The sequence below is a fragment of the Bison bison genome, unplaced genomic scaffold, assembly GCF_000754665.1.
Source record: "Bison bison bison isolate TAMUID 2011002044 unplaced genomic scaffold, Bison_UMD1.0 scf7180017864503, whole genome shotgun sequence".
Taxonomy (NCBI): Eukaryota; Metazoa; Chordata; class Mammalia; order Artiodactyla; family Bovidae; genus Bison; species Bison bison.
The window spans coordinates 4076062-4089956 of record NW_011495061.1 but is presented as its reverse complement, the minus strand read 5'-3'; the positions used below and the strand labels follow the sequence as shown (position 1 = coordinate 4089956).

Genomic DNA, 13895 nt, shown 5'->3' with positions numbered 1-13895 from the left:
TTGAACTGTGGTGTTGGAGAAGACTCTCGAGAGTCCCTTGGACTGCAAGAAGATCCAACCAGTCCATCCTAAAGGAAATCAGTCCTGAATATTCATTGGAAGACTGATGCTGAAGCTGAAATTCCAATACTTTGGCCACCTGATGCAAAGAATTGACTCATTTGAAAAGACCGTGATGCTGGGAAAGATTGAAGTTGGGAGGAGAAGGGGACGACAGAGGATGAGATGGTCGGATGGCATCACTGACTCAATGGACATGAGTCTGAGTAAACTCCGGGAGTTGGTGATGGACAGGAAGGCCTGGCGTGCTTTAGTCCATGGGGTCACAAAGAGTCGGATACGACTAAGTGACTGAACTGAACTGAACATATAGCTGATTCTCTCATGTTGTACAGTAGAAACTAAGACAACGTTGTAAAGCAATTGTACTCCAATAAAAAAAAAAAACAAAAAAAAACGAAAATCTTAAACACCCTTCAAACATTGTTCAATGGTTCTCAGTAGTTTCTTTAGTCAAGTTCAACCCTCTGAACTTGGCAAGCAAGGTCTTTCACTATCTGGGTGCTACTCACCCTTCAGCCTTGCCCCCCAGCACTCTCCTGCCCCACACAGACTCCACTCAGCCGTCCCTACAGATCTGTGTGTGCAAGTGCTACTTGCTTTTGATCTGTTGCCACTCTTGCTTGACGTGGCCTCTGCTCATCCTCTCTACTATGTTCGAAACTCAGATCAGAAGTCATCTCATTTGGGAAGACCTTTCTTATAAATGACCAAAGGAGCTTTTACAAGGATTACATGGAAAAGATACACGCAACGCTTGGCCTAAAGATGGCATTCAGCTGCTTATATCTTGTTTACCTGATGGAATTTTCTCATATTTGGGGCAGGCATAGTTAGCGCATAAAGTTTTTCTATTTTCAATGAAACCATCTCAGAATACAGCCTCTGAGACACGGACTTGTCTCCCTCATTGTTTTTAATGAGATGGACTCATGCACAGGAAATTTTCCTTCTCATTTATGATTTTGTTGCTTGATACTTGTTATTTTCATTTGAGCTCCTAATCCTTATTCTTAATGGCCTGGAAGTGATTCTGATGGATCCTAAGATTGGAGATAAATATCTTGAATATATCAGCATCCCAACAGCACAAACAATAATAATTCACAGTAGTCCTTGGCCCTGAGGATTGGCTGTTGCCATTTCCAATTTTATATTGCTTCTTGGCACACTCTCCCTACTCCCAGGGCACTGAGAGAATCCACCCACCTGCCACTCTCCATGGAAGGATGGGACCACACACCTCTACCAAACTAAGCCCTTCCTGGGTTGACTTCTGACACCATCGCCCTGATCTTCTATGGAGGTTTTAGGAACTCTCTGAAAAAGGGAAAGCCACTTTCTGAGAATACATTTTCCTTTGGAAACCTGTTCCTTGATAAGATTTCTCTCCCAGCACGTGCCCACAAGAGCACACACCCAGTTCTTACTTGGTCGCTCTCCCTACCTGTGTGAGGTCTGTGTTCTGAAAGTCCCCAGAAGGGGTGGTAAAGATGTAGCTCTCTTACTTGCATTTAGTAGCATCCGGATCCTTTGGTCTTCCTCAGCCTCTTGGACTAGCTTTTCTGCCAGCACCTTGTCCTCTGACTCTACACACGCGTCAGCTTCCCGCAGGTACTCCAGGTAGTCGATCTCCCGCTGGGCGCGCTCCACTCTCAGCGCCAGGTTGTGGACTGCGCTCTTGTACTCACTTGTGTAGGTGTGACATCGTCCCAACATAATGGAGATGTTTTTCGAGAACTCTTGGAAATCTTGAATGTATGCTCTCGTTGCTTGGGTACATTTCTGCAGTCCTTGCTTCAGTCAGAAAATAAATTCTCAAATTATTTCCAGTTATTTAAATTGCCCAAGTAATGTCAATAACTCTTATTCATAGAAACAGACTTTTAAAATACAAACAGCTAAAAGGGGGTGAAATTTAAAAAAAAAAATCACCCATAATTCCTTAACTCAAAGAACTATTGAAACTTTGGTGTACACATCTTTAGGTTTTCCTATGCATTTAGTCATACACATATAAATATATGTTACTGTGATTTTGCTACATGTTTGTTTTATAACATATTTTTAATTTGCTGATATATTGTGAACATATTTCAATACAAATTAATATATATTTATACCATAATTTTAATAACATAATTCCATTAAGTTGATTAGAGTCTTTCTAATGAACATTTGGGCTTCCCTGGTGGCTCAGATGGTAAAGAATCTGCCTGCAATGTGGGAGACCCAGGTTCGATCCCTGGGTTGGGAAGATCCCCTAGAGAAGGAAATGGTAACCCATTCTAGTATTCTTGCCTGGAGGATCCCATGGACGGAGGAGCCTGGTGGGCTACAGTCCATGGGGTGCAAAGAGTCAGATGCGACTGGGCGACTGACATACACATAAACATAACAGACATTTACATAGTTTTCAATGATCTGCCACTCAAACAATGGTGAAGAAAATCTTTGTCTTTATACATTTATACTTCTCTGATTATTTGCTTAGGATACATTTCCAGATGTAAGCTCCATCCCCAGCACCTGGCACATAGTCACACTTAATATGAACTTACTGAATAAAAGAATAAGTTAAGGGGTCTTCCCTGGTGGTCCAGTGGTTAGGACTCTGCCTGCCATTGCAGGGACACAGGTTCAATCCTTGGTCCAGGAAGATTCCACATGCCATGGAGCAACTACGCCCATGTGCCACAGCTACTGAGCCTGCTCGCTAGAGCTCTGGAGCCGCAACTCCTGGGCCCACGTGCGGCAAGTACTGAGGCTGGCTCACTGTGAGCCTGTGCTCGACAAGAGAAGCCACCACAGCAAGAAGCCCGAGCACGGCAATGAAGAGTGGTCCCCACCAGCTCCAACCAGAGAAAAGCCGTGCAGAGCAACAAAGATCCAGAGCAGCCAAAGATAAATAGCTTAAAAAAATATTTTTTTAAAAAAGGAATAAGTGAATGAAGGAAATGGGATGGGTTTCTGGATCAGGATGTATACTTAAAGACCATCTGGTGGTTTACCAAAATGCTCTCCACAAAAGCTGTAAAAATATATACTTTGAACAGCAGGATGTAAGACTGTTCAGTGAAGAATGAAAGAGAGATTGAGAGAGAGAAAGGTGTGTGAGAGGGAGGGAGAGAGACAGAGATAGAAACAGAGAGGATGAGAGGGAAAGAGAGAGAGGAGAGAGAAATTGCCTAAATCTATCCTCTTTTATTCTTACCCCACCCCCACCCCACACACCCCTGGATGTGGGATCGCATCACTTTGCACGTGTTTGCCTGGCCAACAGTGGAGCCACCCAGGGCTTGGCTTCCTCCTGAGGTCACCACAGTCAGGGTGGGAAGGCCTACATGAATCACACCCTCTTCTTTTCAGTCCATGTTCATAGCTATGAACATATCCATCTGTACTCAATACCCTTGTCTGCAGGCAGACTCAAGTCTTGTGGAAAGCTTGCAGGGATGAGACTGGCACTGAACCCCAAGGCAGGGCTGCGGCAAATGAAGAGAGACCACAGCTGAGCGTAATTCAGGCACACGTAAGAAAGTGAGATCGGGAAGGTCTCTGAGGAGAGAACCAGTGAGGCAGCGGCAAGAGGCCATTGGCCTGGGAACATTCCATCTGTGGCTCTCAGGCCTCGGTTCACAGGACCTCAGAAACCCAGTGCAGCCTGCTCTGAGGAAGTGTTCTACCCTGGAATAGAACACTTATTTCTATTTCAACCAGATAGTTTGGACTTAAAGAGTTTTCAGGAAATGTAGAAACTAAATACCAGAGATAAGCGTGTCTTTCAGAGAAGGGAAATAATTTATCAAAATTTAACTTGTACAAAAGCCAGGCGGGACATAAGAAATAGCTGATGTCCATGCCAGGGTGTGTTAAAGGCTAGGACAGAGGGTTACATTTGCCCCAGGGAGTCTGTCTCTGCTGCAAAAATGTTGGGTTTTGCAAATTTTAATGAAGTGGCAGCTACAACACTTGGGAAAAAGGCCCTGAAACTTCCTCTCTAACACTGCTGAAACCTGCTCATTTCTAAAACCAAAGCCAGTTCAGCAAAAGAAGCACGAGCTTCTCAGGAAGCCAATATCATGACTGTTTACAGTGACCTAAAGTCTCACCATTAAAAGATACAAAGAAAACTAAAATGTGCTGTCCTCCTGATATAGTAAAACATGAAGAAAACATGACCAAAATGTTTAATTTTCCTATTTTAAAAACTGAGCAATTGAATAATAACATTTTAGACATTTACCACCATGCCAGGCAAGGTTCTAAGTGGAATTAATTTATTAAATCTTCTGAATATTAGTAAGAGGTAAATTCTATTAATGGCCCCATTTTACAGATGAGAGAAACTGCCAGATCAGGTAACAGAGAAAACTGCTCAAGAAACCACTAGACAATGAAAAATATTCAGTGTACCCTTAGCAGTCTTATCATTCACTATCTGGAAAAACACATCCCAGTAGGTAGGGAAGCATGGGTAAGAAAAAGTGACTTCTGGGAGGCAGGTTCCCTGGGTCAGGGGCATGGATGCCACCTACCTCCAAGACTTGAAAGCGCTGATAGATATAGTGCACCATGGCCGGGTCCTGGGCGCGTTGCGGTGGGGGCAGGAAGGCCATGAAGACCAGAGCCCTGAAAATGCAAGCTCGCCTAAGAGCCAGCATCATCCTGCAAACCACCCAGGGCGGGAATCTCTTCTGCTGCTGCTTCTTGAAGAAGACTCAAGGGTTCGGGTGGTGGTCTCCTGCTTTCTAGCCACTGCTAAGAAAATCCTCCAAAAACAGCCGGACAGCAAAGTCTGCTAGTTACTCCCTCTGATGCGTGATCTCACTTTGCAAACTGGTGATCAAGTCCAGCTGTTGGCAAGTCCGTCCCCAGAGGCCTTGCAGGCCAACTCGGGGTAGAGAGTTCCCTGGGTCCAGCATCTGCTGCCATCACCTTTGACACATGGGGACCCTCTGCAGATAGTGGCTGCCCCCCCTTCAGGCATGGGTGAGTGTGCATGGGGTGGGGAGGGGGGCCGGGAGGATTTCTCCCCTCTGCCCCGCTCTTTTCTTTTTACTTTTGCTTTCCTCCTCCCTAGAGAACTCTGCAGTCCAATCACAGCCCTGACCCCATACACACCACCCCCAACTTCTCAGAGCTGGACTCCCATTTTAGTTTCTGGCCAAAATTCCCGAGATCCTTTTCCCAGAAATCCTGATGGGAGACCCCACCCCGCCTCCAGACTCTCTTTGCATTCCTGCAGCTCTTAAAGGCACAGCAAGGGGAAAAAAAAATGAAAGCTCTCTTACACCTCCGTCTTGGAGCAGGCAGGGCACAGGCCCCATTGCCCCTTGGGGAAGAGAGCTCCAATGGGCCACACGCCTAGCCACCCAGGGAGATAGCTGAGGAATCTGAAATTCAAGCTCAGAAGAGTTTCATTAAGAACCAAACAATTGCTGATACAGGGGCACTTTCAGAGCCAAACCATCACTAACTCTTCCTTAGTGAGGAAGTCCTTGAGTTTTTTCACTCTCCAGTAGCAGAATTCCCTTCACCGGAAGCAACAAGCCAGCCATACAAAGGACTCAACTCACATTCTTAGTACAAAGTGGTAAATTCTTTTGATTTTTTGCCTTTTCTGTTCAGGCCTACTTATTTTAACCTCTCCTTCTGTGGTTGGGTCCAGTATACTCATGGTTCTTTCTCACCAAAGTGGAGAAGGTTGGGGCATCTTTGAGAAGTGAAAAGAACTCTGACCAGGAGTCAGAGACCTGGGTTTGTATTTGATCCCTGCAAGAGACACTAAAAGAATTTTCCAGCGTTGCCCCTGCATGTCCTTGTTCCCATTAGTTGTTCCTCTACCTCTCTTTCAAGTGACTTTAGCCCCTAACTGTCCCTCCTCACCCTCTTGGTATCATCGCAGACAACAGTTCCTCATCCTTAAGAACGATCCCTATTTCTAAGAACTATCTTTGACAACGTTCAGGCCCCTATGTCTGCGGATGTAAGTGTACTAAGTCACGTCATGTAAGGGGATGTGAGTACTGTGGGATTTTGGTGTCTTTGGGATGAAGGACAGGGAATGGGCTGGTCCTAGAACAAATTCTCTGTGGACATCAAGAGGCAAAGAAATTCTCTGAAATAGATGAAATTCTGCTCACCCTTCCTCTTAAATTCTCATTAAAAATACTGCCCACTCAGCCTCCTTCCCCAAGTAAGAAGGCTCTTTTGGAAAACTCTCATACTTGCCTTTTTAAAATAAAGTTTTAAGTCAACAGTGCTCTGGCTGATTTTCTTGATGAATGCCTCAACTCCTAACTGTGAGATAATGAACTAAGATGGATAAGATCCAGCGGAGGTGAAACACAATTTTTAGGAGGCGGCATTTTCCTGGGGTACACTTTTTCTTGGTTTTCTATAGCATGGTTACATTATTTTTACAATGAAATATACATTCAATTTGGAGAAGGAAATGGCAACCCACTCCAGTGTTCTTGCCTGGAGAATCCCAGGGATGGGGGAGCCTGGTGGGCTGCCGTCTATGGGGTCGCACAGAGTCGGACACGACTGAAGAGACTTAGCAGTAACAGCAGCATACATTCAATACTAGAGGCTTTCCAGAGGGCACAGTGGTAAAGAATCTGCCTGCCAATGCAGGAAATGAAAGAGATGCGGGTTCGATCCCTGGTTGGGAGCATCCCCTGGAGTAGAAAATGGCAGCTCACTCCAGTAATTTTGCCTGGGAAACTCTATGGACAGAGGAGCCTGATGGGCTACAGTCCATGGGGCCATAAAGAGTTAGACAAGACTGAGCATGGATGCACACACATATATTCAACACTAATGGCATGTGGAGGATTATTGGAGACTCAGTGAGAACGAAGCAAGAGGCCTTATTGTACTATGTGTCCTTGGGCTGCTTCCAGGGCTGCCCTTGTCCACATGCCTCTGAAAGGAGCTCCAAAGAGCTTGGCCTCAGAGGCCCTTGGTTCAGTCCTGGCAGACACTCCCGCTCTGCCCCACACGCTCTCTCCTCATTCACCTGCTTCATAGAGACACACCTGGCCTCTGACCTCTAACTGCCCACACCTGGTCTTGCTTGGTGACTTTTACTCTCGTGATTCCCAAGGCAGTGAAGTCTGCAGCTGGAACCCCTAACCCATTAGGATTGATGAGCCATGAGGCAGAACCAGAATGGAAACCCTCATGTTCTTATGACCAGAAATCTCACAAAGGAAAATTAAACTCACTTCAGAGATAATCACAGCTTTGACTGATATACAGTGGCCAACCGTGGCCTTTCTTATTCAGAGCAGACCTTAACTCAATGGAAAGAAAAGATGGCCTGGTGCCCTCAGCCTGCTGTTGGGATAAAATCATTCATTTGGCCCTTCTGCCTCCCTTACATTTAATCTCTGGCCTTGATCACTGCTGTAATCTCCTTAGGAAGGACAGTGGCCAAGCACAGTGACTCCCTTTTCTCCTTTGCAACTGAAGACCCCCTGGAGAAGGCAATGGCACCCCACTCCAGTATCCTTGCCTGGAAAATCCCATGGACAGAGGAGCCTGGTGGGCTGCAGTCCATGGGGTTGCAAAGAGTCGGGCAGGACTGAGAGACTAACACTTGTGTGTGTGACACTTGTGATCCTCTGCTCTCCTGCCCTGGTATCCTGAGAGAGGAAACTTAAGCCCTTGACAATTACGACCATGTCCCCAGTGTGGCTGGATCTGAGTCACTAGTCCTTGACCTGTAAGCCCAGCCCTGAGTTGCTATTTTTCCTTAAGGGACAAGTCAGAACTGGACACATCAACGCCCAGCCTAACCAGCCCACTGAGGCTGATCTCACTCAGCTTCCCAGTCCTCCTGGAATTCTTTGCTATCTTCATCACTGGTGGTCCTTTGGCTTGGTGCCTCCATATTAACTGACCCTACTGATTTCTAGAGCCTTCATGCATTGGAGAAGGAAATGGCAACCCACTCCAGTGTTCTCGCCTGGAGAATCCCAGGGACGGGGGAGCCTGGTGGGCTGCCGTCTCTGGGGTCGCACAGAGTCGGACACGACTGAAGCGACGCAGCAGCAGCAGGAGCCCTACTCCCCGCACCCTCCACTTTACTGAGAGGTGCTGGCTGGCTCTGGGAAAGTCTGTACGGAGGAGAACCTATATTCTTGGGAAGGCAGAGGCCAACTCAACAGCACCCCATCTGGGATACTAGAATTCATCATTTGGCTCTGAACAGGAAATCTCTCTTGTCTTTTTTCCCCTGGTTTTCCCTTTTATCTTTTATTCACCACTCCTGTTCCCCCACCCCCAATAGCTCATTGCCTTAAAATCATCCTCCAACCTTCCAACCTTTTACAACTAACTGCATTGTTTCCTGCTTGACTGAGTGGAGTGGTCTCTAATTACCTATGTCTCTTCAGATAAAACATTGGCTGCTTTTATGCCCAAAGGAAAGTGCTTGAAAATGTGACCTCAGCCAACCCCTTGTGGGGAGGAAGAAATTTTTCTCTATCCTTCTAGGTTCTTCTGGCTGGTTCTAAGAATTAAATTGACATGAGACAGATTAATAGGAGAAAACCAAACAAAAAATTTAAAAATATATGTACATATGTGTATATGGGAGAAAACCCCAGGAAAACAGAGTAACACACCAAAACGACTGAAGCTCTTACCTTAAATACCATCTTCAGCTAAAGACAAAAGTGGTTGTGTAGTGATTTAGGACTTCAAAAGGGAGGAAGGCAATATACATAGAGATGAACAAGCAAGTGTTTGGTAAACAAATGTTTGCTGGGCTTTGTAGAGACACTGGGCCACACAGAGGGATTTTAACAAATTTTCCTAGATTGCTTCCTATCTACACACCTAGTTCATACTTCCTTATCTATGGCCATAGCTCCCTTCCTGGAAGAGGTCCTCTATCTACATGCTTTTAGGCAATTAGGGCAAGTCAAATGATCTTTCAATATCACAGTAATCCAAGTCTATGTCCTGACCAGTAATGTGAAGAAGCTCAAGTTGAACGGTTCTATGAAGACTACAAGACCTTCTAGAACTAACACCTGAAAAAGATGTCCTTTTCAATATAGGGGACTGGAATGCAAAAGTAGGAAGTCAAGAAACACCTGGAGTAACAGGCAAATTTGGCCTTGGAGTACAGAATGAAGCAGGGCAAAGGCTAATAGTTTTGCCAAGAGAACACACTGGTCATAGCAAACACTCTCTTCCTACAACACAAGAGAAGACTCTACACACGGACATCACCAGATGGTCAATAGAAAAATCAGATTGATTATATTCTTTGCAGCCAAAGATGGAGAAGCTCTATACAGTCAGCAAAAACAAGACCTGGAGCTGACTGGCTCAGATGATGAACTTCTTACTGCAAAATTCAGACTTAAATGGAAGAAAATAGGAAAAACCACTAGACCATTCAGGTATGTGAGTGAGTGAAGTCACTCACTCATCTTCAACTCTTTGTGACCCCATGGACTGTAGCCCACCAAGCTCCTCCATCCATGGAATTTTCTAGGCAAAAGTACTGGAGTGCATTGCCATTACCTTCTCCAAGGGACCTTCCCGACCAAGGAATCGAAACCTGGGTCTTCTGCATCGTGGGCAGACACTTTACTGTCTGAGCCACCAGGGAATCCCTCAAATCTCTTCTGATTATACAGTGGAAGTGACAAATAGATGCAAGGGATTAGATCTGATAGAGTGCCTGAAGAACTATGGACGGAGGTTCGTGACATGGTACACAAGGCAGGGATCAAGACCATCCCCAAGAAAATGAAATGCAAAAAGGCAAAATGGTTGTCTGAGGAGGCCTTACAAATAGCTGTGAAAAGAAGAGAAGGGAAAGGCAAAGGAGAAAAGGAAAGATATACCCATTTGAAGGCAGAGTTCCAAAGAAAAACAAGGAGAGACAAGAAAGCCTTCCTCAGGGATCAATGCAAAGAAATAGAGGAAAACAATAGAATGGGAAGGACTAGAGATCTCTTCAAGAAAATTAGAGATACCAAGGGAACATTTCATGCAAAGATGGACACAATAAAGGACATAAATGGTATGGACCTAACAGAAGCAGAAGATATTAAGACAAGGTGGCAAGAATACACAGAAGAACTATACAAAAAAGATCTTCAAGACCCAGATAATCACGATGGTGTGATCCCTCACCTAGGGCCAGACATCCTGAAATGTGAAGACAAGTGGGCGTTAGGAAGCGTCACTCAAACAAAGCTAGTGGAGGTGATGGAATTCCAATTGAGCTATTTCAAATCCTAAAAGATTATGCTGTGAAAGTGCTGCACTCAATATACCAGCAAATTTGGAAAACTAAGCAGTGGCCACAGGATTGGAAAAGGTTAGTTTTCATTCCAATCCCAAAGAAAAGCAATGCCATAGAATGCTCAAACTACCACACAATTGCACTCATCTCACACCCTAGTAAAGTAATGCTCAAAATTCTCTAAGCCAGGCTTCAACAGTACGTGAACTGTGAACTTCGAGATATTCAAGTTGATTTTAGAAAAGGCAGAGGAACCAGAGATCAAATTGCCAACATCCACTGGATCATTGAAAAAGCAAGAGAGTTCCAGAAAAACATCTATTTCTGCTTTATTGACTATACCAAAGCCTTTGACTGTGTGGACCACAACAAACTGAAAAAGTCTTAAAGAGATGGGAATATCAGACCACCTGACCTGCCTCTTGAGAAGTCTGTTTGCAGGTCAAGAAGCAACAGTTAGAACTGGACATGAAACAACAGACTGGTTCCAAACAGGAAAAGAAGTTCGTCAAGGCTGTATATTGTCACCCTGCTTATTTAACTTATATGCAGAATACATCATGAGAAACCCTGGACTGGATGAAGCACAAGCTGGAATCAAGACTGCTGGAAGAAATATTAATAACCTCAGATATGCAGATGACACCACCCTTCTGGTAGAAAGCTGAGAACAACTAAGGAGCCTCTTGATGAAAGTGAAAGGAGCATGAGAAAGTTGTCTTAAAACTCAACATTCAGAAAACGAAGATCATGGCATCTGGTCCCATCACTTCATGGCAAATAGATGGGGAAACTGTGACAGACTTTATTTTTGGGGCTCCAAAGTCACTGTACACGGTGACTGAAGCCATGAAATTAAAAGACGTTTGCTCCTTGGAAAAAAAGTTATGAACAGCCTAGACAGTGTATTAAAAAGCAGAGATATTACTTTTTATTTATTTATTTTTTTTGCTAGTAAACAACTTAGTCTTTTATTTGCCCAAGGGCAGCTGTCGCAGGCACTGAGGCCCTAAGACTTCAGAAGGGATGGGGGTTGGGGGAGCCATCCTGCCTTCCAGGTGCTGCCTGCCCTATCCTGCTTCCTGCAGGAGATGGGAGAGTAGATAAAGTATACCCTTGTGCCGTCAAGTATTTCCTCAATTTTGTGTGTCAGTCGCTCAGTTGTGTCCGACTCTGAGACCCCATGGACTATAGCCCATCAGGCTCCTCTGTCCAAGGGATTCTCCAGGCAAGAGTACTGGAGTGGGTTGCCATTTCCTTCTCCATAAAAAAGCAGAGATGATACTTTACCAGCAAAGGTCCATCTAGTCAAAGCTATGGTTTTTCCAGTAGTCATGTATGGATGTGAGTTGGACTACAAAGAAAGCTGAGTGCCGAAGAATTGATGCTTTTGAGCTGTGGTGTTGGATAAGACTCTTGAGAGTTTCTTGGACTGCAAGGAGATCCAACTCGTCCATCCTAAAGGAAATCAGTCCAGAATATTCATTGGAAGGACTGATGCTGAAGCTGAAATTCCAATACTTTGGCCACCTGATGCAAAGAACTGAATCATTGGAAAAGATCCTGATGCTGGGAAAGGTTGAAGGTGGGAGGAGAAGGGAACAACAGAGGATGAGATGGTTGGATGACATCACCGACTCAATGGACATGAGTTTGAGTAAACTCTGGGAGTTGGTGATGGACAGGGAGTCCTGGCATGCTGCAGTCCATGGGGTCACAAAGAGTCGGACATGACTGAGTGACTGAACTGAGGCTGAAATGGTCTTTCTGAGTCTTTTGGGACCTTAAAAACAATCAGCTTAATTGAAACTTCAGTGGTGGTCCAGTGGTCAGTACTCCACACTTCTACTGCCGGGGGCATGGGTTCCAGCCCTAGTCAAGGAACTAAGTTTGGGTGGTGCAGCCTGAAAATCAAAACAATCAGCCTAAATTAATCCTCTTGTCAAAGTGACACAATTTGGGGCAGCAAATTCTGCTCCTCTATACCCTCTTACTTTAGCTCTTATCATCCCCCACATTAATCCTCTACAAGAGCCACATCTAATTTCCCCAACATTCTCTATGAAATTTAAGACTTCTAGTTTTCCTACCACCTCCTCACCTCCACCCCAGGCAGAATAACCTCCTCATTTACCTGTTTCCAGGGGCATGTTGAAGTCTGAATCTCGGCAATTTGAGAGGAAGGTTCATTTGGTCATGGGTTCCCTGATGGGGAGATGTGGGCTGGCTGCCCCTGGGGTGGCAGGGAGGAAGGAGGAGGAAAAGAAACATAGGCGTGTCATGGGCTGAACTGTGTGCCCCTGTGACCTTCAGACGTTAAAGTCCTAGCTGATTAGTGCCTGAGAATATGACTGCACTTGGAGACAGAACCTCTAAAAGGGTAATGAGGTTACTAGGGTGGACCATAATCTAATCTCACAGTGTCCTAATAAAAAGAGGAAACTTGAACCTAAAAAGAGACACCAAGTAAGAAGGAGGCCACCTGCAAGCCAAGGAGAGAATCCTTGGAGGAGACCAAACCTCTTGACGCTTTGAACCTGAACTTCTGGTCCCGGAACTGTGAGAAGTAATTTCCTGTTTTTTAAGCTCCCCAGTTTGTGGTACTTTGTTACGGTAGCCCCAGCAAATTAATGAGCATGCACTGAGTTGCAGAGGAAGCAATATGAGGACAGAAATGAGAGAGACTGCAGTGGGGGTCTGCAGGATGCTCTCAATAAGTAAATTGATAAGGGAAGCGGTCCTCTATGTTCGTTCTTTGAGGTAATTAGGGGCAAGGTCAAAGGTTCTTCTTGAGTCTTGGGCCTTGATTGCTTTTAACTTGAAATAATCCAAATGCCAAAGAGCTTTTAGGGTGGCAAATTTTGCTCCCCTACAAATGCAAGACATTTCTGGGGCTGTATTCTCCAGAACAATACCTGTGGGAGGATGAATGGAGCATGAATGGGCAAAGAAAGAAGTTAAACTGCAATGCAGCTGCAACACAGGCCCCAACTGATCCCGCAAGGAGTTCTGGCCCTAGACGGGTCCTTCAGATGTGTCCTGCAAGGAGGCCAGGGGCCAATGCCTTCGCAGCCCACACTGAGCACTCAGTGGTGAGGGCTGTTCCTGGGAAGGGAGCGTATACAGCCTCAAGTGCAGCAGCTTCCTCTGGCTGAGGACAAGGCCTGGAGAAGGACTCATCTGTGAGCCGTCAGTGGCAACACTCACACAACTCAGAGAATGAGTGTCCTTATCCTGAAGGGTAGGTTTGGGCAACATGCCATAGCATCCACTTCAGGAGGATAAGCAGAGGCCAGACTTTGCCACGTTTGTAAGACATACACACCAGATATTTTAATGCTATGGGGAGAAGAATGAGAGAAAATTAGAGCTTCAAGGAAGTGGGTTATACAAATAGATCTGTATTTCAGAGAGACCTCTCTGGAGGCTCAGTTCGGTTCAGTTCAGTTGCTCAGTCATGTCTGACTCTTTGCGACCCCATGAATCACAGCACACCAGGCCTCCCTGTCCCTCACCAACTCCCGGAGTTCACTCAAACTCACATCCATCGAGTCAG

General features: G+C 45.3%; 1 protein-coding gene across 1 annotated transcript in view; it reads right to left on the bottom strand.

The window, feature by feature from the left end:
• OLFML1 (olfactomedin-like 1) overlaps window positions 1-5126 on the bottom strand; it is a 30386-nt gene extending 25260 nt beyond the window's left edge. Inside the window, exons 1-2 of the mRNA XM_010829273.1 lie at window positions 4599-5126; window positions 1569-1857 (exon numbers count right to left, since the gene is read on the bottom strand). Coding sequence (XP_010827575.1) covers window positions 1569-1857; window positions 4599-4727 — 418 coding nt within the window. The 5' untranslated portion in view covers window positions 4728-5126. The remainder of the gene's footprint in view (window positions 1-1568; window positions 1858-4598) is intronic.
• Window positions 5127-13895: the final 8769 nt, after the last annotated feature.